Here is a 27,924-nt window from a genome sequence, read left to right on the forward strand (position 1 = left end):
TCCGTTGAATGCCGTAAACACCGCCAAAATGGCCATTGATCAAAATTGCACGGGCCACCATTTCCACACCATCAGACTTTTGCGGAACATTTTGATAACTTTTAATCACCACGTCCTGTAGCTTGTGTTGGCCGAATTTGAAATGTGTTCAACTCACACCCTAGGATGAGATAGATTTTGAAAACAATCAAAACTGGATGATTTTCCGCGGAAAGCCGTCATGTTTTTCAAAATGGCTGATTTCCTGTTGAGTTTCGGATATGTGTTCTTGAGGCTTTTTTGTGCGTCTCAAGTTGTTACATGTGTGTGCCAAATTTCGTGGCTCTACATGAAAGTGTGTTCGGGGGCCCATTTTTTGTAATTTTGTAGGTGGCGCTGTTGAGCCAATTTTCTATTGAGGTGTGTATTTTCCCCTAATTATAACATTTTTTGCCAGGTCTGATGTGTGTGGCGAGTTTGGTGAGTGTGTGAGTACGCTGTGGACCTTTGTACGGAATAATAAGAAAAAAAATTCCTAGCAATTCCAATAGGGTCTTCGCACCCTCTTGAGTGTTCGGACCCTAATAATTTGGCTACAATACACATTAAGGCTTGGACCCCAGAGTCTCATTACTGATGTGCACTAAGCATCTCCATTTCAGGACCTTTGTTTGCCAACTGACCTAATCTGTCTGCATATTCATCCACATACACCATTCCAAATGACTAATTTACATTTACAAGGTATCAGACTCTTGATTTTAGTTAATACGACTTCTCCATCATTGACACACGCTAAACGTAAAGCTAACTATGTGTAAAGAAAAATCACAGTGCTTGGATGAATTATGTAATGTCATTAGGTGATAGGAGCTTTTAGTACTGAAATTGTTATATACATCTTTGTGCGACCTCTTTCCTAAAATCTTGACAGATGAGGAAGATGTATTCTCTTTTTTAAATAATCCAAAATAACATAATTTATCAGAGCCAGAAACTATAAAAACACAAAGAATGATTGGGTTTTCAACTTTCCTCTGCTTCTTGAACTAATCATGTGTATAGTTCTGTTGGACAAATTAACCAAATCAAAGCCTAAAATCCTGATATTTAAACAAAACCAGTTTATGCTACATGTCTAAATTTAAATTTTTTTCCCCCAAGGATAAAAAATTTGAACTAACCCGATTCTGTAATATATATATACACTCACCTGCCACTTTATTAAGTACACCTTGCTAGTACCCCCTTTTGCCTTCAGAACTGCCTTAATCCTTCATGGCATAGATTCAACAAGGTACTGGAAACATTCCTCAGAGATTTTGCTCCATATTGACACGATAGCAACACGCAGTTGCTGCAGATTTGTCAGCTGCACATCCATGATGTGAATCTCCTGTTCCACCACATCCCAAAGGTGCTCTATTGGATTGAGATCTGGTGACTGTGGAGGCCATTGGAGTACAGTGAACTCATTGCCATGTTCAAGAAACCAGTCTGAGATGATTCGTGCTTTATGACATGGCACGCTATCCTGCTGGAAGTAGCCATTAGAAGATGGGTACACTGTGGTCATAAAGGGATGGACATGGTCAGCAACAATACTCAGGTAGGCTGTGGCATTGACACGATGCTCAGTTGGTACTAAGGGGCCCAAAGTGTGCCAAGAAAATATCCCCCACACCACTACACCACCACTACCAGCCTGAACTGTTGATACAAGACAGGATGGTCCATGCCTTCATGTTGTTGACGCCAAATTCTGACCCTACCATCCGAATGTCGCAGCACAAATCGAGACTCATCAGACCAGGCAACGTTTTTCCAGTCTTCTATTGTCCAATTTTGGTGAGCCTGTGCAAATTGTAGCCTCAGTTTCCTGTTCTTAGCTGACAGAAGTGGCACCCAGTGTGGTCTTCTGCTGCTGTAGACCATTCACCTCAAAGTTCGACGTGTTGTATGTTCAGAGATGCTATTCTGCATACCTCGGTTGCAACGAGTGGTTATTTGAGTTACTGTTGCCTTTCTATCAGCTCGAACCAGTCTGGCCATTCTCCTCTGACCTCTGGCATCAACAAGGCATTTGCGCCCACAGAACTGCCGCTCACTGGATATTTTCTCTTTTTCGGACCATTCTCTGTAAACCCTAGAGATGGTTGTGCGTGAAAATCCTAGTAGATCAGCAGTTTCTGAAATACTCAGACCAGCCCGTCTGGCACCAACAACCATGCCACGTTCAAAGTCACTTAAATCACCTTTCTTCCCCATTCTGATGCTCAGTTTGAACTGCAGCAGATCGTCTTGACCATGTCTACATGCCTTAATGCATTGAGTCGCCACCATGTGATTGGCTGATTAGAAATTTAAAGTGGCTGGTGAGCATGTATGTATGTATGTATATATATTTCTGCTGCTTGGCACTACTAAGAAGCCTTAACAAAAATTTTGTAACATTTCATCTGAAGTGGACTGAACTGCAGGATGTGTTAGGGTTAAAAGGGTTAAAGCAAATAGAAGAAAAGTAAGAAAACAAATTAAAGATGTAAGTAGTAAAATATCTACAGTAGTTTGAGCCACCCATTTGTCGTTTGTAACACCTGTGGTCACTTGGAAAAATTTTGTACATGTTTCCAGGGTTTTTTCTATGATTGCCTACAGTGAGGAAAAATGTGACAGAAGCAAAAGAACTGGGGTTCAGAGGGTTCATTTATATTTAAATTTAATTTAGATTTAAAACCGGAACTCTCCTCTAACATCATGTACAATATTTCACTGTATGTGAACAAACTCTGGTGAAACTCCACATGACCACTGTCTTACCCGGAGTGTCTTCTTGGCTCCATCACTGTTGCTGATGATGATTGTGTCTGGACCTCCCATAGAGCAAATGTTTTTCAGTCGGGCTCCTCCACAGACAGGGACGGTGGACACAGCAAAGTCCTGAACAGATGGGAGGTTTAAAGGTTAAATTCACATTCAGTCTCTTCAGGTTTCTAAAGGTTCTCTCATCCAGTTTGGCAGCAGTCACCCCAGTGGTTTTCATCCACGGTGGACATTCAGTCGTAGCAGGAAAAGCACAAGTGTAGCTAATGTCACTACTGCCACCTGTGTCTTAGTAAGAAAGGCAGCGACAGAGTGAGGCAGCACTCGACACCTGCACTTTCAGACTTCTTAAAATTTAACAAAACCTGAAATATGTTCCTCTGAAACACAATACTGAGGATGTCTGATGAAGTAGTTTGGCATTCCTTCTATTTTCATGCCCTGTTGTGACCACATTAACCCACCCATCCACTTTAACTCATACCAGACACAAAGCAACAGCAAACACATTCAACATGAAAAGATATAAAGTAAATGTGCGCCTCAATCACGTGTGTGAAATGCACTTAAAAGAAGCAAGAGAATCAATACTAATGGGTGGGTCGCAGGAGGCTGCTCGCTGTATGGTCTCCATTATTTGGCCGACGGAACGACCTCATTCATCACTGTTTACAGACAAGAATTCCCCAAATGCTGTACAGCAAATGGCCACCTGCTCACTTTGACAGCTGGGTCCTTTTTCTAATGAGACTCTTGGCATCGAGGCCATCTTTGTTGCACTGACTAAAAATGTACAGCCACTGATTAGTTTATGGTTTATTGATAGGTTTGAGTTTGGCTATTAGGGAGCGTTTTATTGAGAGACAAAGACACAGAAGGTTCATTCCATAATCAGCAAATCCCATAATTAAAAATACACCTTTTCTGCAGTAGCTGTGTCCATCTCAGTTTACAAACCTCCAGTTAATGATGAATAACTTCTCATGTAAATCTTACTGAACTAACAGCTTAAATCAATGAACAATTGTACCATTAAATGTATATTGGCATTTTATTTAACAGCATAAAAAAGGGCTGTAAATACTACAGCTCAACTGATTATCAGATCTGATATTCCACATTTTTATGTTTTTAAGTGATTCCTGATAAAATAAGTAAATCTAAAACTGTGCAACTTTGACTCAGCTCCTCTCTCACTCTCTGAACGTCCCATTATCTTCATGGCTACACATCAGTTTCTCAATTGTTTGCGCTGGAGTTTGTGTTATTCTAAGTTTTTACACAACAATTTTCATTTCAACTGCAAATGTATATCTGCACGCAGAATATCAGTTAACATTTTTTAATTTTATAAGGCATTTATTGAAATAGACCTGTCCAGGGTGTCCCTGCCTTCGCCCTAAGTCGGCTGGGTTAGGCTCCAGCCCCCCCGCGACCCTCGTGAGGATTAAGCGGTGTATAGATAATGGATGGATTTATTGAAATATAATAATGGTCAAAAGTGACCTCTTTGCTATGATACATGCTTTTTTGTGATTTTAGATGCCTTTAATGTTAACTTGAACAACATTTCTAATCATTTTGAGAGCTGTATTTCGGTAAACCTGTCCACAACCTTCAATGAGGAACTTGTGAACTTCATACTCAGCTAGAAATGTTTAAATCTTTGAACTCTCTTATGGCTTTTGATTAAATATATGGTTTCCAGGAATTTCTTATTTCATTTTAATCATTTATGTTATGTTGTTAATTGTATTCTTTTTTTGTTCTATTTGTTTTTAATCTATTGTGATAACTTTTTCACCAGGTTCTTACCGTTTCATTTTTATGTTTATTGTTTTTAATCTATTCCTTTTTAATGTACTTGCTCGGTGTTATCGGCATATCAGTCATCGCGCACGCACGCACACACACACACACCTTACCCTGAAAGTGTCTGCGAGCACCTCGGCTCCTCTGCGGTTGGTGTGGGACGAGATGCCGACAAAGAACTCCCTCCCGGTGAAGAGGACATCACTGCCCTCCAGCGTGGCCCCGCTGGAGTCCCCTTCCTCACCTCCCATCTCTACCACAGTGAGGTTCAGCTCCGACATCACCCTCCTCACTGCCTCCACCTGACAGATGGAGAGAACGAAGGGAGACGTGATTAATTTAACTCCGTGTGAGAGTTCCAATCAAAAGGCGGCATAATAAAACCATACAGGTGATTAGTGTCCTTTTCAGCATGTATCTCCATTGCTGCTGGTTCTATCAGTCTCTTTTTATCTTATTGACAAACAACGGTAAATAAAAGAGGTGTGAATATTTCTTTTATCATTGGAGTTTTGTTAACATGACATGTTGCCTTGTTGGTGAAGTTAGGAAACCTCAGTGATCCTACAGGTCTGTAATATCTAAATAAAGTGTCCTGGAAAGTCCCAATTCCTCTAGTTGAGTTTTTGGTTGGTGCGCAGAAGGTCAGCTGAACACATAAAAAATGTAAAAAAAAAAACAAAAACAAACAAACAAACATCCATATAAAAAATGACTAAACTTTCCAGTAATGAATCAACAATAAATGAATATTTTGGGAGGTTAAAACGCTGTTCTTTGAGAGGAATGCCTTTGTTCTCTACAATTTCAACCAGGTTACATGATTCTTTTTCCCAGGAAAATGTCAGGATATTAAGCATGCCGACATGTTTTTTCTTATATTTTGTATTTTTAGTGCCCAACCCCAGTGTGGTTTAGAACACAACAAAATCACAGTTCCAATTGTCAATTCTTTACATTTTCATACAAAATAAAAGTTATTTTACAGCCTTGGTCTTCAACAAAATATTCGGCCTTCTTTCCCAAGCTTAGAAGATAAAATCTGCTACAAAAACAAGCTGCAACTCAAGTTTTTCATAATCATCCAGATGAAACAAATCAACACTTGTAAGACATTCTAAGAAAAAGTGTATTCCTTATACCATTGTAGACCCAACAGCCAAACAAAAAATAAACTTCAATTTTCAGTTTAAACAAATTCAGACAACCATTAAGTCCTCTTCTGGTGCAGCATTAAACCTCTAAGGTTACTGGATGTGTTGTTAAACATAACACAGGGATCTTTGTTTTTTTCAAGTTATACTACTTGCAATGTTCTACCCTGTAGTTATCCTTAATAAGAACATAAATTCATAATTTGTTATATAGTAACAGACCATTTTTTCATATGTGAGAAACATCAACTAATATTAATTTGACATATGCCATTTGAAAATTTGTCTCATTTACAAGGACATTATTAGGAAACTAAAAGTGTGACTGGAACATCTAACATCCACATTTAAGCCAACAAACATCCACAACTCAGCTGCCAAAAGCACTACACTTGCACTGAGAAGTAAACTTAGACAAATCTAAGAAAAACATAGAAACGGTCAAAGTAAGTTGGGTTGTATCTTGTACTGAAAAGGTTGTTTACTGCAGTTGAAACTGAGTGCATCAATGAGGAACAACACCAACATGTAAAGGTCACAAAAGACTGCTGTAAACAAAGTATTTGCTTCAAGTTCATCTTCATACTCATAAGAACTGAAACTCGAGCTTAAAAACAAGATTAAGTGCATTATCAAGGGATTAAGGCTGCAAAAATGAGTTACTAAAGCCGGCTTCTTCTCAGCTGTTACCTCGCTGCGTCTCTGCTGTTTGAAGGGTCTGGTGATGAGGGCCGTGTCTCCCTGGATGACTGCCACATCTTCTATCCTCCAGCTCTCTGGCAGCTCGGGGTCAGGGGGGATCTCGATCAGCTGCAGACCCACCTTCTGCCTAAACGCTCCTGTTAGGCAGCCGAATTGACGCTGAGCTTTGGCCAGATCCACCGAGGCCTCCCCATTCTCACGGCCCTCTGCCACCGGCTTCCCAAAGGTCTCTGGGACGCCCCGCACCACGGCATGGGTGAAGCGGCCATACGGGCACATATTTGCCATGATTTCAATAATGCTGGTAGCAAATACTGGTGTTCTCTCAAAATTCCAATAAGTTGCTCTGGCAGGAGAAGTGTTTGCAATTCTGTCACAGTCTGATCTTGTAGAAACAACAGATGAAAATGCTTTAAAAAAAGTTAATGGTGTGAATTAAGAGATCCAGGAGAAGAATGGAGAGCATCTTCTGTCATTCACCAGCTATTCTCCCATCTGAAGGGTGGAAGCAGATGATTCCAGCCTAAAACAGAGGAAGATGGACACATCAAAGCCAAGGCAAGAATCAACAAACCTAACAAAATATTGATTTACACCTCCAGCGAGCACATACTGTGAGATACTAACATTTCAGGGGCACGTCCCAGGCTAGCTGGAGGGGTAAATTAGTATTCTAGAGACTTTGTTCCAACTATAATGAAACATAACACTAAAAAATTGCACTTGGTAGTGGTGTACTACCGCAAGAAAAACAAATGTATCCTCATCAAAACATCCAAAGGCAGCTGAAATAACAGAGACAGAGCTGAAAGGAGACAAAGGAGCTTTGTTCAAGGTTAGACTGTGAGGAAACATTATTCAAAAGCCCTGAAATATGCTGCAAAGCTTGTACATATCTGAACAGTGGGTTTAGATTTGGTACAATTGCCCTTTTATCATCTTCAGCAGTCGCCCACTGTGAGGCTGCAGAAAGGGACCTGGGTTTCCCTCCACAGAGGATGTCTCAAAAGTCTGCCTCATAACTTATGCAACAAGTGCTGGGCTTTGATATTCACTCATTTAGTCATGAGGAAGCACATAAAGCGTATTTAGTACACTACATGCAAGTTTAGGCTCAGGTAATGGTGCTTAAATGACGTGTTAGTATTTCATTCAACATCAATCAAGCTCCACAAACAGCGGCATTGTTCATAATATATACTTGTTAAATGTCTTAAGCCATTATAATATTAGACTGAGGGTGTCCAGCTGCATTAAACGGTGTAAATCTCCGCCATACGCAGAACAAAACATACTGAGTGTGTTTCTGCGGGAGTGAACCGCCCCGCAGTTCAACGCTCTTCCCAAATACTTCTGAAGATGTTCCACATCTTTCTAACCGCCGCCAACACTCACAGAAGAGCACCAGTAACAAACACGGGCGTACATTTAGTCCTGCTTACCTGTTTTCAGCGCCGTCTGTCCACGTCCGGCCGCGTTTTCCTCCGTTTTAATTTAATTTCCACAGCAGCCCAGTTCCCGTTACTCTCCGGGTCCCTTCTCTTATGCCGAGTGTCAAAATGGCGACTGTGTATATGCACGTATCCGGTTATGTATTTCAAAATAAGACGAACGGTGTTATTTCACAGGAAATGTGCTATGTTACAACATTTATCGCTTTGTTAAATTAAACAAGTAATTCCAAAAATTGTGAGAGAGCCGAAACAACAAATAGTTTCCACATATTCGTTGAAATATTTAATTTTGGCGCTCGATATGCTTTTACTTTTTGAAACCACGCGACCATACTTGTGTTCTTCTTCGTATGTTTTCGGTGCCTTGACAGCCACTCCGAGCCGTTCGTCCAGCCCCCCCCCCCACAAACACACGCGCGTGCGCGCGCCTGGCCGGCCGGATTCAATCAGCGCTGATTGAACCGATCAGCCGCCGTTGTTCGGGCCTCCAGTCCTGCTCAGTGATGCTGCACAGTCAGGATTAATGGCGAGTAGAAAATGACTAGCTTACTGTAGAGTTTTGCTAGGGCCAAGTTCTCAAAGACAAAGACAACTATTGAGGCGTTAAACTATAGTACTCAGAGCCAATCAGAATCCATATTGTTGGAAATTTAACTTATATTCAGTCAAGTTACTTTACCTTTACTTTTAATATTTTTAAAGCCCAAACTATTGTTAATTCATTAGTTTAGGCTTTAAAATTATTACTAAAATTATAGACAACTATATTAGAATAGTTGTGACTCTAGCACTAGCATTGTGTTCATACATGTATAATTAATCCCTGATCGTAAGCTAATGCTAATGCTAGTTGTTAGTGTCGTTTTTTAAGGGATAGTAACTGACAGTTTTGGTAAAACTAATTTCACTACTTTTTTGTGGAACCATTTCTCTACAAGTAGTTTTGACCAACCAGATATTTTGACACTGATTTTGGAGCAATTCAAAGATTTGACAGTATTGTTACTGAAAAGTGTACAGACAGTATAAAAATGCAGGTGTTTCTTATAAGTACATAGAGAATCTGCTCGTATTTTTATTAGTTAAAGTGTGTATAATTCAGGTTTAGCTATGGATTTAGTTGAAGCTCTTGCACAGACTCGAAAAGACTGTAAACCTACATCAAGGAGTACTGGAAACAAGTGGTACAAACCATTAAACAATGTAAAACTGACCTGCAGAGCAAATGAAAGAAGAAACTAGTGGCTGGATGAAGGCAGTGTGATGTCTTGCATGTACTTAATTTATGTAATTTAAGTTTTTATTATCTTATGAGGTTTGTAAGCACTTTTTAAAAAATCCAGATTTTAATAAATTGATGGTGCATACAAGCTCTTATCTATATCTACATGGCCTCTTCCCTGCATAAGAAAATGCTTAAAGTGAGAGACCAAAAAAAAAAAAGACTTTCTGCCCTACAGTGATTTGCTAAATTCAATAAACAAATAAGAAAACAAAAACAACACTAATGTAGATTTCAGGGTGCATGCAGAGGAAACATCCCTCTCAATATCTACAACACATGCATTTTTCCCCACTAATGAAAAATGAAATATTACATACATGAAACATACTTTTATTTTGAAAAACCACTGTATAGGCTACTCATTGTGCCTGAATTGTGTGTTTTCTGTTACATAAACACAAATTTCCATCATAATTTGGTGCAGAAAAGGCAGAACCTGGTGCATAAGAAACTTTTTTTTTTGTTCCCATGGCTTCTCCCATGGCTAACAAAGAGTGGTTTAATTTAAAGGTAACTTTTGGAAATGTTTGTCTAAGTGAGTCCTCCGCTCAGAAAATCTCTTCTTTTGTCACCTCGACACCCCTCCGTTGAATTAAGACACCAAGTTACAGCCAGATTTGGGTTTTTCTCGGATTAAGGACTCCTCTTTCATGCCTCTTCTAATCCTGATGAATTGTTTTTGAAGGCCATCAGCAGATGTGCTTGTGCTTCATATATAAATGTAAATGTGGCCTTTCTGCAGCATTCAAACTCATCACAGATTAAAGGATATATGCTGAGGCCATCTTTGTCTGGTTTTTCTGCGTGACACGGCAAATAATCTGGCTTTTCCTGAAAAGTGGGTCAAATGATGTTGTGATTGTTGGATAAACAGGTTGCCTCGGCAGGCACCAGAGAGGACAAGAACTGTGTTGACAATTAATGTTCCTGCATCGCTAAGCAAAATGCTATTTGTAGGTCTGCTCAGCACTGATGTAAACATGCACACGCTTGTGTATATATCTAATAAATACCTCCAGAGGCGACTTGTTGACTCATGAGGTGGCATATTTCCTTCTAGTGACTAGACTGCAGCAGCAAGGAGTCAGAGGTGTAAGCACCACAGATAAAACACATCTACAATGTGAGGCAGAGGCAGAAAATGTGAGGTGGATGTAATAGCAGAGGGCTATGTAGCAGGATGGGAGGTAGAGGGTACAGACAGGATTAAAGAACACCATCTGTCCACTGAGACGCTTCAGCCAGCACACAAAACATCCCCGTCTAACACAGCATCAACGCCGTCTGTGAAAACGTCCTGCTGCAGATAAAAATAGGAAAACAGAGGGAACCGTGTGGTTAATTTACACTCAAAATACACTCAGAAATAGAGAAACAAAGGCAGGGAAACCTAATTTTAATTTTGCAGTCTTACTCTTCTAAAGCAATAACTCCTGAAGCATTTTTAAAAATGCTTTTATTAAACTAAAAACTGGCTCATGCAGCAAAATAGCTTCATTTAATAGTAGTTTTGCAGTTTGTTTTTGCAGGATATGGGTAGATTCTTTTAAAAAGTTGATCCAAAAAGTACATTTGAGTATAAATGGACAATACTTCCCATTTACAACAGGGCAGTGAACTGTCACACCAAACTCCATTCAAAAATCTACTTTAACAGCAAACACACACAACTGCAAACAGCATGACATTTTTGATGCCATTTATGACTCATCAAAGCCAGCTGATCATTTCTGCATCGAGTACTTGATCCAGATTAAAAAAGCTGCAAATTTACAAGAGAGCTTGTAGAAAAGCAGGAGTCTGTTTGCAGGGAGTGTTTTTGGACGACTTACGGCTGCACAATTAATCAGCTGGTAAACAGCTTATTCAGTCTGAGCCTGCTTTGCTCTCTCCATCACAAGACTGCTGTCAGCAGACCGTCCTGCCTGCTGCCCTCACGGCTCCTATTACACCCTGAAGGATAATTTAGTTAAAGCGACTCATTCTCCGGCTCACTGTTTATCTACTGACTCTTTCTGCTGACTTTATTGGTGTCCATCTTTTCTGACTTCACTCTGAGCATCGCTGCAGTAGCTGCTGTCACATGCAAATACAAATATTGACTCAAACAAAAGTCGGTGTTTTTTTTACAGTGCAACTATAAGGTCATAGGTGCAAATTCATCGAGCACCAACCAAACGTTTTGAGTAGTTAAGGGCCAGAAATGACAATATTTTGACAGTTATCATTCATTTAAAGTTTAAATGTACCTTTACATTATGCTTAAACAGTGCCTGAAGGAGTCTAGCATCATTTTGATGTTTTTTTGGCCATTTTCTGTCATAAATTTTTTATCTTTTTTAGCACCTTTTAAACATGCATGATTGCATTGTTTCCACACGTGCTTATGTCACAAAGTATCATACTGCCAGAAAAGTGAAATATGTAAAATATGACATAGAATCTAAAGTTTCTTTAGCAGTAATCAACCAACATGTGGTTACTTAACAGCTCAACATAGCAATAATCCAGTCTTTTTATACGCAAAGTGATTGTATACCAACTTGTTTTGGGAATTTTTAAAATGACAATTGGTGTATTTTATCACTTTAAATACAATTTTTAAAAATGTTTTATTGACATAAAAAGATGTGCGTAAGCCCCACATCTCTACTTTCAACTCTATATTGAAAAAATGGTAAAATGATTCAGAAAAGTGCAACACTTTCTGTTTTTGTAATCCCATTCTCAACAAAACAAACATCAGTGTCAACTTCAAGCATGTAATCAAAAAATAAAAACTCTTAATGCCATTAAATCCCCAGAAGTATTACTGACTTGTGACAACTAGAAAATTGATTTATAGCCTTCACAGTGAGGTCAGCTCTATTATTCATGAATACTTCTTTTTCAGTTTCTACATCTCTCTCTTTCTCTAATTACCACATTGTTACATAGAGATTATTATCAAGCTTCCCATAGCTTCATATAAACATACAAGTCTTCATTTCTAAACTGCCTTCACCCAGGTCAGCTGTCTATAATTACTTCTCTAGATTCAATTAAAAGTTTTAGGGAGGAGACGCTGACTGCCTGAACATCACGACAAGAGTCAAGAGTGAGAAAAACTCTGACGGTGCTTAAAATACAGAAAAAAATCAGCAAGTACAATTTTAACCTCCTGAGAAGAGATTTCTGTACAAATCCCCAGCGAGAAAAGGTGTCTGAGGGACTTTTAAGGACTTTTGAGGAAGTATCATGTCTCGTTCACAACTTCTATTTGTTCTCCTGTGCTGTCTTCCTGTGGCAGGTATGTAAAAAGTAAATATAGGTTTAAAAAAAGGGACTTTTATCAGCTAAATTATAAAGAAAATCCTCTGCAGGATTTTACTAAATGCATTTTCAGTAACACTTTGTAACACTTAATGCAGTTTTCTTTTTTCTTTAATGACAGGGTCATATTTTTCTCATCTGACCACAGTATTTTAATGTGCAGTGAAATTGCAGCTTTTAACTTTTAAACTTCATTGCTGGGCATTAAGAAATCAATTTCTAATATAACTAATGGAGAACAAAATGCTTGTTCTGTCAAAAAACTTTAAACCAAAGTTTACATGAGTCTGACTCAACTACATTAAAAAAAAAAAAAGTAGAAAATATCCCATTTATGTTTCAGTCTGTAAAAAGCTGCTCAACAATGAGGCCATTTTATTCTAAAAAAATACTGTACCTGGATGGTACATGCTTGATTTGATTTGTGTACACAGGAGGATGATTGTGGAATTTGTTCTCCATCATCTGAAACCTGGTTAAAGAGTAGGGGGACTGATTATAGCAAACACATGCTCACCTACTGTGGTCTAAATACTGCATATGTCCTTTTAAATGGTGTTTGATTAATTGTAAACTGTGTTTTTAGTGGCAAAACAGAAATGTTATTCTGTTTATCCGCAGAAAATTCATCTTTAATTACTCTGATAATTGGTAACGTCAATTCTTGTGTCAAAATGTAAATACGTTTTAAAAAATATCTTCTACAAAATTACATCTTTTTTTGTTTGTTTGTTTGTTTTTTTACAAAACTGTTAGCATATACACAGAGAATTTCATTTTACTGTTAAACAGAAGTGCTTTTCTTCAAAAATATCAAGTGGAAATCCAATTATACAGATAGATTATATAAACACAATTTTCTTTTTGATGTGTCACAATGATGGTAAATTTAATTCATAATTGTATCTGGACAAAACAAGTGTCAATCATAAATAAAGTAATAATAATAATAAATAAAGCTTATTATTACATATAATGGGGCTGCAAGGTGGCGCAGTTGGTTAGCATTGTTGCCTCGCAGCAAGAAGGTTGCCGGTTCGCGTCCCGGTGGGGGCACAGGAATCTTTCTGTGTGGAGTTTGCATGTTCTCCCCGAGCAGCGTGGGTTCTCTATGGGTTCTCCGGCTTCCTCCCACACAGTCCAAAAACATGTTGAGGTTAATTGGTGATTCTAAAATTGTCCGTAGGTGTGAATGTGAGTGTGCTTGGTTGTGTGGCCCTGTGATAGACTGGTTACCTGTCCAGGGTGTCCCCTGCCTTCGCCCTAAGTCAGCTGGGATAGGCTCCAGCCCCCCCGCGACCCTAGTGAGGATTATGCGGTGTATAGATAATGGATGGATGGATTATATATAATCAGGCGCAATTGGTAGCACTGTTGCCTCGCAGCAAGACGGTTGCCGGTTCGCGTCCCGGTGGGGGAACGGGGATCTTTCTGCGTGGAGTTTGCATGTTCTCCCCATGCAGCTTTCTCTCCGGGTTTTCCGGCTTCTTCCCACAAGTCCAAAACATGTTCATCCTAAGTTGGCTGGGATAGGCTCCAGCCCCCCCGCAACCCTAGTGAGGATTAAGCGGTGTATAGGTAATGGATGGATGGAAGTATCAATCAAATTATTCCAAAACAACTGTGGAATTTTCCCTTTTCCCACAGTTAAACTGATACGTCCAATATTGTCTTCTTCCAGATATATCAGCATCAGTGTCTAACTTGTCAGCTAATAAGTGTTAAATCATAAACACAGAAAAGCCTAATTAAACTCTGAGGTCATTTATAAAGTATCTCTGTTGCGAAGTTTGTCCAGCAGAGAGCACTAACAAGTAGATTTTTCCAACAGTAGAGCTTGTGGAAATTTTCTATAGGAGCCAAATTAAGAGAATTACTTTGCTTGTTTTGTGATCATTTCATCATGCAATATGATACAATATCAGATTTTAAACTCATATTGTTGCTATGAGCTTCATCATTTCAAGATTGATGCTACTTTAAGTTATTTAATAAAGTGTAATTGTGTTTTTCAGCCTGTTTGAAGTGTTACACTTGCGTATTTCCAGCCATCTCTCCTCTGGACTGTTTAAAGTTTCCTCTGGAGTGTCCGGCTGGGCAGCGCTGCCTCTCCAGCGTAGCGACTGGAAGACGAGGTGAGAGTTTATTTCTGCGTCCGCACATGAGATCAGGTCACAAACTGGTAAACAGAACCTGCTTGTACAGAAGATTGTCTGGGAGCAGATTTGAGAAATAAACAGTTCAGTTTGTCATCATTTGTATTGACTTTCTGTCATTTGCTGATCCAGTCTTCAACCTCAAAACTGAACAGATTACAATTTCTTTTTTTTTTTAAATGGTAAACTGTCTACTTTCAGCTTCAAATGATTGTAATAGTAGAATTATAGAATGATTTGTAGACTGAACTGTCTGCTCTCTCTGTCTGCTGCTACTGCTCCAGATCCCAAAATAAAAATTTAGGCTGGTTTTCAGGGCCTGTAAGAACAAAACAGGAGCAAACAGTGACTCAACAGATCAAACCTCAGCATCGTTTCTCATCAGACCGGTTGTCGGCTCACTAATGCCCATGATGCCATCAAATTATCTCTATAAATAACTTACTGGGCTCTGAGGGTGTGGCAGAACATCCACTGTGTCTCATCAGAGGATAAAGCCCCTATAAATACACACAGTTTTACACATGAGCAGCATGAATGGAGAGCAGTGAAAAGATGTGATGGCATCTATGTTTCTTCTAATGTCCAACCCAGAAATCGACCTGTCAAGTGTATAATGAGGTAAATAAGTGAGAAAAGAAGCTGCCACTTGCTTTCTGTTAAGTTTTCTTTGTTCTCAGCATCCGTCTTATGTTAGCTGAAACTGAATCTTCAGTGCACTTTTTAATTTTGAATATATGCAAGTCAATATGTTAGATTTTGGTGATGTGACACTAAACTTAAAAAAATGGAGCAAAATTAATCAGTTACATAAAAACAAATAAAGGCCAAAATGACTTCATGGTTATATCTAAATTACACCCGATTTATTGCATAAAATACAAAATACATCATCTGTGTATGTTGTTTTAATTTAATTTAACTTATAGTTATTCATATTTCCAGTATTAAAACTCATTGCATTCCTTTACAATTTCAAGTTGATCCATCCAAAGCTAAAATTTAAGTTAAAAAAAAAAAAAAAATGTATGTGTTAACATAGGATTGGTGAAATCAATGTACAACAATTCAAGATGATGAATTAAAACTTGATCATCAGGACTAACAAAAATAAGCAACCATAGTTTAGTTTATACAGCAAATTTAAATTAGGTATTTTAATATCTTGTTTATTGTTATATCAGCTAAAGTGTGGAAGTATGATGGAGCCTAAATTATTCATGATTACGTAAACGCTTTTTAAAAAAATCAATTTCAGGCAATTTATAACAATTTCTAATCATAGCTGATTAAATTAGTGAGGCCTGAATAGAGCACAGAAGTGTATGATTAACCAATCAAAACTGATCTATTAATTCAAAAAAATCCAAGCTCTTGCTGTACTGATATTTTCTGTCTAAAACACCGCAAAAAGGATTAAACACCCTCCTGTGTGTACAATCTCCTGTGACAGGTTTATACGAACACAGTCTGAAATCAAGTACAAAAACGCAATATAAGTGACACTTACCTACCAAAAAAAAAACCAAAACATTTATAACATTTTAATATATTGTTGGACTCCTTTTTTAAGGAAACTGAATCCAGAGCAACTGTAAACTTTGTATTACATGTTTATCACTGAACTAAAACTACTCCTCTGCTCTTACAGGCGCTCTACAGCTGACGATGTATGAGAAGAGCTGTGCTGTCAGCTCCCAGTGCGGCCTGAGTGGACAGAAATACACCTCAGGCATCTTCCTCAATTACACCAATGTCTGCTGCGATACGGATCTGTGTAATGAAGCTGCAGCTGTTGCTGCCCTCAGCTGGAGAGGATTGATGCTCTGCCTGCTGCCTGCATTCAGCCTCCTGCTGGCCTGAGCAGCTCAGGCCATGAGGAGGCCAAAATCACAGAAGAGAGTGGAATCAGCGGGAAATAATGCATTAAAATGTACAACCACAGGCCTACGGGGCAGGAACTGGTGCACCAATAAGGTTTGAAAATTACAGTTTTGAAAGAATTAACAGAAGTGATGCAGTGCTATGATATAGAGAAATCTATAATGATGTTTTCCTGCAGCTAAAAGCAACATGTGGTACTAAAATATATCTATTTTAAATACTATTACCTGATTTGATACCCTAAATAAAGTGATGTCTAACCCCCAGAGTGTTTTTTGAATTAAAAGTACTAAAAACTTAAAAGAAAGTGAGAAACAAAATTAAAAATAGCTTTTTTTCTTCCTTTTATTTCATTTTATTTTTATCTTGTGACCTTTAAAATAAGGTGTCAAAGGTCATAAAAATTAAATTTTCACAAAATATTTTGAGTAAAAATAACTATAGGCTAATAATGCTATTACACACACTTTAAAGAGATGCCTTCTTATATGTTTCCTGCCAGTGATGCTCCATTTTATATGTATTTACTGTGTTCACTAAAAGTTGTTGTGTTTGACATAGTGTTTATTGAGGTTGCTGACTGAGAATAAAATTTACTGCATCTACTAGAACCGACTCTACGCCTTTTTGTTTGTCTTTCAATAATATTACCCTTGATAGAGATTATTAAAAAAAAATTTAAAAAAACATGCATTTGTTACAGGTGGACTTAATAACAAGATATTTTATTGGGATATTAATACATGTGTCTTTGTAAGAGCTTAAACATTTACATTTCAGCAGTGCTATTAGTTTGATTGTCTTCATTGATGCTTTAAACCTACTGGTTGAGCGTCCATGCTACTGGTTTGATCCTGTGGACGTTTAAGTGCAGCTGCTTCTGACTACACGATAGTAAACAGCATAAAAAAAAAAAGACAAATAAAAAAGGCTAAAATATTGAAAGGAAAATACATAGGGGTGGGGAACAAAGTGGAAAGCACAATATGGGTAACAAAGCACATGCATGACAGTTGTTTAAAAAAAAAAAAAAAAAACAGTGACGTGAAAAACAAACTATGCAAATTAAATTTTAAGAATTTTACACTGTCCCTGAAATTGCATCAAATCCGAAAGTTAAAGGTGAACAAGAAATACTAAAACATATCAGCACTGAAGTCACTCGGACTTGATCCCTTTAAAAAAAAATTAATGAACTCCACAATAATTCAGTCAAAATACATCAGGGGTGAACTTTTGTGATTAAAATTCTGTAGAAAAATAACCAAATTTGCTCACACGGTATTTTTAGTACAAGATTTTCAAATCAGTTTAAATTGCACTTAGGTTCAGATTTTTTAACAACACATGAGGAGGCTGCCTCAAGCTCACAACAGAGATGTTTACAACACTATTTATGTTTGCAAACAACTTCCGTAAATGTAAATTTGCATAGTGCCTCGCAGTTAATAAAATCCTCTACACAAGCTGCTGCTACAGTCAGATGAGGCATGTTTGTTAGTTCCAGTTCCTCCCAGCAAGCTCATTTCAAGTCACTTCAACAGAAGTTTCAGACCAGCAGACTTCCAGGAGCGAGTTAATCCAAAAGTAACGTGTCGGTCCGACATCTTAAAAGTGACAACAAGGCTTTAAAAGGACAAGGCTGGTATCTTCTCTTTTCATACTGTCAGCAAATCCCATGAAAATGCAAAACCAATTAAAGCCGCAAGTGGCATTGGACGGGTCCTCGCCGTATGATTGTCGGCCGTTGTGCACTTCGGGTTAGGGCACTAACGTGCTCCTGGTGGGACTCTGATCTGTCGTGTCAAGTTTGGGGCAGATCGGAGCACGTGTGGCCTACTTACGAGCCACTTCCTGTTTCGTGGCGAGCCATGGCGGCATGCGTGGCATACTGGTAACACACTCTGGCTGAGACTCGGAGCACGCATGTAAAGTTTCAGGCTGATCAGACCACACACAGGCCAGTTATAGAGCACGCCCCATTTAATGGCTTTTTATGGCGTTTTGGTGAAATTCTACAGGCTGACATTTTGATGCCATCAGAGTTTTGGGGAGCGTTTTATTAACTTTCAATCACCACTTACTGTAGTTTGTGCTGGCCAAATTTCAGGTGTCTACGACGTTCCACCTAGGAGGAGATAGATTTTGAAAATGGCTGAAAATTGCCAAAAATGAGCGAAAATGGACATTGATTGAAATTGCATGGGCCGCCATTTCCACGCCATCAGACTTTTGCTGAGCATTTTGATAACTTTTAATCACCACGTCCTGTAGTTTGTGCTGGCCAAATTTGAAATGTGTACAACTCACCCCCTAGGAGGAGATAGATTTTGAAAATGGCTAAAAATGGGTGATTTCGACCGAAAGCTGCCATTTTTTTCAAAATGGCTGACTTCCTGTTGAGTTTCGGATATGTGTTCTCGAGGCTTTTTTGTGCGTCTCGAGTTGTTACAAGTGTGTGCCAAACTTCATAGCTGTACGTGAAAGTGTGTTCGGGGCCCATTTTTTGTAATTTTGTAGGGGGCGCTGTTGAGCCATTTTGCTATTGAGGTGAGTATTTTCCCCTAATTATACAATTTTTCGCCAGGTCTGATATGTGTGCCAAGTTTGGTGCGTGTGTATGTGTAGGACCTCAAAAACGCGTTCATTGTCATGGATAATAATAATAGAAACCCGAGCAGTTCCAATAGGGTCCTACGCACTGTTAGTGCTTGGACCCTAGTAATAAAAATCCCAGCAGTTCCAATAGGGTCCTCGCATCCTTTGGTTGCTTGGACACTAATAATAATCTCTAGTAATTCCAATAGGGTCTTCGCACCCTTTTGGGTGCTCGGACCCTAATAAAAACCCGAGTAGTTCCAATAGAGCCCTACGCACTGGAGTGCTCGGACCCTAACAATGCAGTGATGCTGCTAACAAGTGTTAAGTACTAAAGTCAATTTTGGAAAATATCAGCATCAGGGCTAGCTGCAGCAACACGTCCTTTGCAAGAAACTTATATGGAGATAGTTGAGTCAGATGATCAAGCAAGTTATGAACGACCAAAAAGCAAGAATGGAAACAAAGCATTTTTTTGGAAACATGGACGGATCTGTACAGAAAATTCAAAGCGAGTGAGTCCCAGTTGTTGATTTTATATTAGTAGCTTCAAATCCTGAAATGTTATTGCATCTATTACATAGATTTTTCTTAAAAATCTAATTTAGTATGAAGAATTGTGGAATTTCCATGGTATTGGTACATACCAGCAAAGTTTCTGCGATTATGATCAACAACACACAACCTCTGTAGCTGTGCTTGTGCTAAATGCTAATATCAGCATGTTAACATGCTCAGTGTCAACATGCTGATTAGTAGCAGGAACAACCATGGTCATTAGCTTTAATTGGGGTGTTAGCATGCTACAATCCACTATATCCATGTTTCTTCCGGTTTACCAGAGTCGGTCTTAGTGGCAGCAGGCTAACGTCCCTCACCACATTTTATGATTTCCTTCAGGGGGATGCCAAGGCGTCCCCAGGCCAGATGAGATATGTAACCCATCTAGTGAGTTCTGTTTCGATCGGTCCCCTCCTAGTGGCCTGGAAAACCTCCAAAACAAGGCACCCAGGAGGCATCCTAACCCGATTACTGAACCACCTCAGCTGACTCCTTTTGACATCAAGGCACTACAACTACACTCTAAGCTCCTCACTATTTTTAAGTGTGCAGACCAAGGCGGGTGCAAACGCACTGACTTGCATTAAACACAAACAATAATTTTGCAGATATTTGATGATGATGGCGGTCAAGGTAAACTTATAGGATCAGCAACATCCTAAAAGGGGCGTTAAACGTCTGTAACAAATTTCCTAGTGATGCATCCAATAGCTATTAACACATTTCACTGAAAACCACCAAAGTGAGCCCCATGGTGGCTCTTAAGGAGAAGTCAAGGGATCAACAAAAGTCTGTAGGACTCATCATCTCGAAACATGAATGAATTTGTCATTTGTTTGGACCAAAATGGTGAACCGATGAACAGTGTTGTGGCTCTAAAGTGGTTACAAATGAGCAACGTTGATGCCTTGTGTTCCTTCATGATTAATATGGGCAGCGTAGTTTCTTCTCAAGACAAGCACTAAATGTGTATTATTCCACACCTTAAAATTGTCCCCAACAGTTTAATGCATAATGAGCTTTAATTTACTATTAATGAACTTCTGCCTGACTAGACTTATCAGGCAAACACCCAGAAACGTTTGTTATTATTAGTTTTGAGAAACAGATTGTTTTCATGGGATTTACTCACAATTAGAGCAATATATGTTGCCAGCCTTATTCTTTCATCACTAAACAACAACCTGCTCACTAAAGCTGCATTTTTTTAACATTACAAACATAATTTCCTGCTCTTGTTTCCCTTCATGACCAACATGCGAGCACGGCGTCACTTCTTCATCCACAGCGGCTACAGTTCTCTCACTTCCATACATGACAGGCAGACCTAAATAAAATGCTGGCAAGATCACAAACAAGCTTGGTAATCTAGAATAACTCTTCGTGCCTGCTGTGGGAGCACAGAAAGGGGAAGCCCGACTCTATTGAAACCGTTTCCTGTCTCTGTAACTGTGTTCAACTCGGCCCCCCTACACAGGACTCAATGTGCACCTCCTTCCTCTCTGAGACGCAACGAGGTTGCAAAGGTTGCAAATAAAAATTGGCTTTAATGGTAGTAACAAAATGTTGTAATTCATAGCTGTGAAAGGCCTTGTTCCCTCAATAATGAAATAAAAGTCAACGTGAAGCATCTGTGATTACAGACAAACCACAAAAGACTCTTTGGCAGGTGAGCTCGTATGCAAACTTCATTTCCTTAAACAGAAGAATAGGAGCTGAATCAGCCTGTGTGAGGCTCGCAAGGTACTGGTGAAAGTTAGATCTGGTAGGCAGCTTTGTGTCGAAATTTAACCCCACCCCATAAAAACATCAAGGACAAAACGGAAGAGTCAACAAAAATGGAACAAGAAGCATCAGTGTTTCTACTGATGGTGAAACTGTACACAAGCAAGGCTGTAGTTTAAAAAAAAGTGTGTGAACATGTTCGTGTGTCCCTGCAAGCAACATGATTGACAAGTCACCGGACTTTCATTCATCTCCTAATGACGGTCAATAAGAAATCGCCAGCTAAATGAATGAAACCAGAGCTGAACCGTTGTGTTTTGTCAGCTCGTGGAACTCCTGCTCTTCCTTGTTTCCCGACTGTCAATCCAGTTCTAGGACAAAAATAAATCTGTGCAAGCAGCTAAAGCGTGTTAGGAGAGCATCCTGCAACACTCGCAACTAACAGAGGGACTTGTCGATCATGTTGCTCGCACGGCTCGTGAGTGAGTGTGTGTGTGTTTTTATTCTTTTGCAAGTTGCTCTGCTGGTATATTCAGGACATGTGTACCACCATTCTTCTCCTACTTGAGAGCTTTAGCGACAGAGGAGTAGGCAATGTGGATCTCGTTGTCGATTGGGCAGGTGGAGGCGAACTCCTCCCTGGCGTACGCAGCGTTCAGGTACCTCCAGAGGTTTGTCAGGGACTGAGGGATGCTGAAGTTTCTGTATTTCAAACACACCACCTGCATAGAGATAAGGAAAAGAGTTTGAGAGGCATAAAAACAGTCACTAAAGTTAGTTATTAATTCATCTTCCCTGTGCTGCGTGAAAACACAACATTACCTTCACGATGTGCAGCTTCGGCAGCAAGTTGCAGTCAGCCAGAGTGAGCGCTTGGCCGTCCAGGAAGGGGCGGGATGAGGAAGTGACCTCATCTGTGCTATTCTCGTCGATCTCGTCAGGAAGTGGGGAGCTGAGGTAGTCGTCCAGCTTCGTCAGAGCCTTCACCAGGCCTTTCTCTAGGTCTGAGCACGTATGCAAACAGAAAATCCGATTTAAAGCTGAAGAAATAGTTTGTTTAAATGGATTTCATACACTTTTATTTCCAACCAACAGCAGTGATGTTTGCAGTGAAATGAAAGCGCCTCAACACAGAGCAGCAGGGGAAATTCTTACACTGAGGCTGACCAGCTCGGACTATAATGTTATTAACAGACGCTTCCTGCTGGTTTTCTGTCAATCAGACAACAGACAGGAGGAGAAAGTACCAGGAAATACCAGCCAAAATAAACCAGGTGCTGTTCTTAAAAATACAAATCCTGGGTGAGTTTCATTTTAGTCGCATTACACTTCTGATCTGACTTACTTTCATTCGTCTGAGGGTTTGAGTTCTTGATGTAAGCGGAGAACTTGGAGAAGACGTCCATGCCAGCCGTGTTGGACTCTGGATTACGAGCTGCCAGACGGGGACATCTGAACACGAAAAACTCTCACAAATTAACTTCACAAACTAAAGGAAAGCCTGCATCCACAGTGGATGACACAAAACCTGCAAAACATCAAAATAAGAAGCAAGAAAAATTAAAGCCGCAAGCAGCATTTGACGGGTCCTCGCCGTATGATTGTCGGCCTTCGCACACATTGGGGTGTGGCGCAAACGTGCTCCGGGCGGGACTGTGATCCGGCGTGTCGAGTTTGGGGCGGATCAGAGCACGTGTCACTTAGTTACGAGCCACTTCCTGTTTAGTGGCGAGCCATGGCGGCGTGCGTGGCGTACTAATAACGCACTCTGGCTGAGACTCGGAGCACGCGTATTCAGTTTCTGTACTGAAAAATGGCCGATTTTCGGCCGAAAGCTGCCATTTTTTTCAAAATGGCCGACTTCCGGTTGAGTTTTGGGTATGTGTTCTTGAGACTTTTTTGTGCGTATCGGCATGTTACATGTTTGTGCCGAATTTTGTGGCTCTACGTGAAAGTGTGCTCAGGGGCCCATTTTTTGTAATTTTGCAGGTGGCGCTGTTGAGCCATTTTTCTATTGAAGTGTGTATTACCCCATAATCATAAAATTTTTCGCCGGGTCTGATGTGTATGCCAAGTTTTGTGCGTGTGTGAGTACGTTTAGGACCTCAAAAACGCGTTTCTTTGAAATAATAATAATAAACCCTAGCAATTCCAATCGGGCCTTCACACCCTTTTGGGTGCTCGGACCCTAATAAAAACCTGAGCAGTTCCAAAAGGGTCCTACGCACTGTAGTGCTCGGACCCTAACAAGCACAGATGCAACTAACAATTAGTCTTATGTTATAGTTGGGTCGACAAAATGTGACACCACATGTCAGAAACAGGGCAGCATCAATGGAAACACATGTGGAATTTGCATCTGAGTCAGTTCGTATTAATTTGACAAAAATGCAAGTCAGAAATCTTGTGGACTGGAGTCAGTTTGCAGGCGGTACTTTTTTCACATTTCTACAAAAAGCTGCAAACTCCAAGGAGACATCCTCAAATATCTCATTTTGTCTGACAAACTGTGCCAAGATATTCAATTTACTGTCACGTAAGTCAACGCAATTTTAGAAACTGAAGCAGGAAAAAGTTTCATATTATTGCTTGAAAAAAAAAAAAAAAACAATTATTGCAGCTTGCTATGACAACAACATAAAATGGATTTGGAAAATGGATGATTACTTTGGAGGGCTGAGATTCTCCTCCAGAAACTCCTCGATCTTGTTGGTGTCAGTTTTCACCTCGCTGCCGTACAGCAGGAAGGGAGGCTGAGCACCCGGAGCCAGGTCCTTCAAGATGTCTGGCTTCCTGATGGTGGACGGGAAAAGAGTCCAAAAGACAGAGAGAGAGAGAGAAGGAAAGAAGAAGGAACATGAGAACAAAAGATGTTGCACCACAGAAAATTACTCATGTTCACAGCTAAAACCTGCTAACGTTTGACTGAAATGAAAGCCACAGTGGGTGTGTATCTTTTAACAACTAATATCTGATTGAAATGTTAAGTTTTCTTTACTGTACGCTACATTTGGGAGCTTTAAAACAGCAGGCGGACATTCCTCTGTAGTGCCAGTAGAAACCTGAAGCACTGCTAGGCAAAAAAAACAACAAACAAACATGGATGACCAGTGTTTTCACCTTTTCATATCCACCGTGGTCACGTCAAAGGTGACTCCTTTCAGCCACAGAACCATGAAGAGACGCTGAGAGAATGGGCAGTTACCGATGCTCTGACCATCACTTCCTGCCTGGAAAACACAGACAGAAAAATGTTCTGAATGCACCATTTTTGATTTTATATTTTTTCCATTTATTTGCATACAAGGGCTGTAGCGATCAATTATACTAGTAAAGTACCCCAGGTAAAAGGTGGCATGTTCAAATGACTTGTTTTGTTCAACTAACAGTCAAAAATGATAAGATATTTAGTTTTCAATCACACAAGACAAACAAAAGCATCAAATCCTCACATTGGGAAGCTGGAAACGGCAAATGTTTTGCATTTTTGTCTCAAAAAAAAAATGCTAAAATGACTATTAACCCTATAATTCCCAAAACCTAGCAACAGGTTTAAATGACAAATCATCCTAAAAAGAAAAACAACAAAATTAAACAATTTATGAGCCAGAAAGTTAAAAACAGACACAAACTCACCCATGACGTGCCATTTAATCAGAAAAAACTTCATTGAAAATTGTGATGTTTCATCAAAATCACTACATTCCACATGACTCATTTAAAAAATGTAGTTTGCACTAAATAGATTCTGCAAAATCAAGAATTCTGTGCTCCTCTTTGTAACTGTGAAACCATGACTGACTCAACTGTGAGCAACAGTCAGAGAGAAGACAAGTACAGAGAGCAACATGTAAGTAGTAAAATATCTTTTCTATGTAGAGCCACCAACTTTAATGTTTTCCATTTCATGATTTAGGGCAATATTACTTTGTCATCCTGCACAAAAGACATGGGCTAGTCATGGTTGTGCTGTTTCCATAGAGATGCAGGACTTTTTGTTGCAGTGAAAATTGAGTCCACAGTAAGCAAAAATGTGTCACGAGCAAATCATGAAACAGTTCTCTTTTGCTCATATGATTACCTTATTTTCTTCCCAAAGCAGCCCCGTGATCATGTATATTGCTTTACAATAACATAATGCATACAAAAGAGGAAAATAAACAACACATGCACCACAGCTTTTCACTCTTGAACCAACCTGCACAGTCAGCACTGAGGATGTGTGTCACTGAAAAGCAAAGTGACGCACAACAACCTTAAACTAAATGGAAACCTCCTGCAGAGCTCTAACCTCATTTACAGGCCAAACCGAAGGCAGACAGAAAACAATGATACTAAAATGAGTATTGAAACCACATTTTCTTGCCTTTCTTTCATTCACTTAATTTAACTGTTATTTAAACCCGGCCTCATTGCCACTGTCACCAAGACAATAAACAGAAGACAAAGAAGAAATTTGCATAAGAGTGATGATAAAAAAATTTTAAAGATTGAGTTTGAATCTGCAGTAGGTCTCTATTTAAAACTGAGCACTGACAAATTTAACTTGAGCTAAACAAATTAATCAATCACAGAAAAGTTACTGATTATAATCACTTAAAGTTTTTCTGCTTTATAAATTTGTCTTACAGGATGGATTATTACCCGGGAGTTTATTTTGTTGTCTAACTTGTGTTGAATATGATTATGCAGCAAAAATGCACATTTTCATACGATTCAAGGACCAAATTATGCAATAACTGAAAAAATAATCAGCAGATGAATCCAAAATGACAAGAAGTGCAGCTGTAGATGCAGCAAATTTCATTTCTGTGTTCTAGTGGGGCAGCTCAGGAAATGATTGCAGCTTTAAAAACGTGCAGGAAGCCACATTTCAAGTGAAGGTACATCTGAACTTCCTTCAGGATCTGCAAATGAGGCCTCGAAACTCGAAAGCACTCAATCAAACCGCTTCTTCTTTTTTTTTTTTTTAACCCAAAGCCTATGCAAAGCTATTACATATAGTGTTTATTACATGTTTAACTGAAGAGAGCGAGAAAAAAGACAGATTTGGAGAAAGTTACAACAGCATCTTTCAGTCCTGCAGAATAAAAAAACAAAACGAAGTGCAGGGTGGCACACATGTTCATACAGGGGAATCTTTATGTGTGAGGGGAGCCACAGAAACACGGTGCTTATAGTAAAGTTTGGGGGGGGGGTTTGGCTCAAAGAAAATGGGATTAACCTGCCTGGACGACATACTAAATATAGATTAAAGTCGGCTGCCCATTATCTTAATGTGCATTTAATTAGATTAGAGTGGTTTATAAGCCCTGTGAGTCAGCAGAGGTGGGCAGGAATACTACAGTGGTTTAAAAGGAGACTTTACAGGTTACAGATATGCTTATCAGTTTGTAACAGTAATATATATATATATAGTGATGAAATATGAGAGTCTGAGCCCGTTAAGTAAACTCTTGTCACACAATGTCCCGGCGTCACTTTCTGGGTGTTTCTGTCTTTACCTTCACGAAAAGTTCAAGTCGAGGCTGGTTCGCGTCGCTCATTTTCACCTGCTGCACAGAGACACAAAAACAAAGAGACAAAAATAAAATTATGTTTTTAAATTACACTGCATTCAAACAGAAAAAAAGTTACTGTAATGTTCCCAACCAGGCGACTTCGCAGCGCGGGCTGCCAAGCCCATCTTCCGCTAGAAATCCGTCACATCGAAGCGCAAAGTAAGACATCGTTGCGACGCAAACGGCTCAAAAAAAGCAAATTTGCGCAAGTTTGAAGCGCTAAAAGTGATATTTTAGGTCATTTAGAGGATTAAAACTTACTGAAGTTGTCGGTGCTGCTGCTGCTGCTGTTGGTTTCTCCTCCCAGTTCAGTGAGCTACACGCTCATCATCATCATCATCATCGGAGCTGCTTCTCCACTTCCTGGTGCTTAGTGACGACATGAGCTCTCAGCCAATTAGGAGGCGGCAAGAGGAGGAGGCGGAGGAGGACGAGATGCAGGAATCAGGATGAAGGTGTGGTCGATTGATTCATACTCGCTTTTAAAAACAAAACTCCACAAACTCTTTCAGAAGTTACTAAAAGTTACAAGAGACAAACAGTAGTATTGGCGAAATAGGACACTTTTCTTAAAATTTGTATTCTGGAACAATCTAGAGATTTATTCTAAAATCTCAGATCCCAAATTGATGTAATTCTATAAACCTCTACATTAAAGAAAATATGAAGAAAAATCAAACACAGAATTCAAGACTCCATCTCAAATACACAATATCCTGACAACACTTTTTTACAGGACATCATCAATACATAAATTAAAGGAGATTAGTTATGTCAACATTTTAATATCTTCACACAACCATACAATGAAAATGCAACAACACAACTGATACTTACGTGTGCCACTGAGAAGTTTTTATTTAGTTTTTTGATTCTTTGCCCTGTTTGAAAAAAGGGAAAGCTTTCAAAACTACTCAT

The 27,924-nt window shown here is 39.4% G+C and overlaps 3 protein-coding genes across 3 annotated transcripts in view; 1 reads left to right on the forward strand and 2 right to left on the reverse strand.

The window, feature by feature from the left end:
* Window positions 1-8,005, reverse strand: part of ddah2 (DDAH family member 2, ADMA-independent) — a 24,697-nt gene extending 16,692 nt beyond the window's left edge. Inside the window, exons 1-4 of the mRNA XM_008291542.1 lie at window positions 7,913-8,005; window positions 6,459-6,993; window positions 4,728-4,916; window positions 2,800-2,919 (exon numbers count right to left, since the gene is read on the reverse strand). Of these exons, the coding sequence (XP_008289764.1) occupies window positions 2,800-2,919; window positions 4,728-4,916; window positions 6,459-6,758 (609 nt within the window). The 5' untranslated portion in view covers window positions 6,759-6,993; window positions 7,913-8,005. The remainder of the gene's footprint in view (window positions 1-2,799; window positions 2,920-4,727; window positions 4,917-6,458; window positions 6,994-7,912) is intronic.
* Window positions 8,006-12,290: 4,285 nt separating this feature from the next.
* Window positions 12,291-17,598, forward strand: LOC103364423 (prostate stem cell antigen-like). The gene is made up of 3 exons (XM_008291540.1): window positions 12,291-12,498; window positions 14,537-14,656; window positions 16,329-17,598. The coding sequence occupies exons 1-3, from the start codon at window positions 12,447-12,449 to the stop codon at window positions 16,538-16,540; spliced, it is 384 nt and encodes a 127-aa protein (XP_008289762.1). The 5' UTR covers window positions 12,291-12,446; the 3' UTR covers window positions 16,541-17,598.
* A 2,077-nt stretch (window positions 17,599-19,675) lies between these two features.
* On the reverse strand, window positions 19,676-27,369 carry clic1 (chloride intracellular channel 1). Its single transcript, XM_008291543.1, has 7 exons — window positions 27,268-27,369; window positions 26,950-27,000; window positions 24,566-24,675; window positions 24,113-24,238; window positions 22,791-22,897; window positions 22,268-22,449; window positions 19,676-22,167 (listed from the first exon to the last, which is right to left on the reverse strand). Exons 2-7 carry the CDS (start codon window positions 26,989-26,991, stop codon window positions 22,006-22,008), a joined length of 729 nt encoding a protein of 242 aa, XP_008289765.1. The 5' UTR covers window positions 26,992-27,000; window positions 27,268-27,369; the 3' UTR covers window positions 19,676-22,005.
* Between the last annotated feature and the right edge of the window lie 555 nt (window positions 27,370-27,924).

This window comes from Stegastes partitus, unplaced genomic scaffold (assembly GCF_000690725.1).
Source record: "Stegastes partitus isolate 25-593 unplaced genomic scaffold, Stegastes_partitus-1.0.2 Scaffold749, whole genome shotgun sequence".
Classification (NCBI taxonomy): domain Eukaryota; kingdom Metazoa; phylum Chordata; class Actinopteri; family Pomacentridae; genus Stegastes; species Stegastes partitus.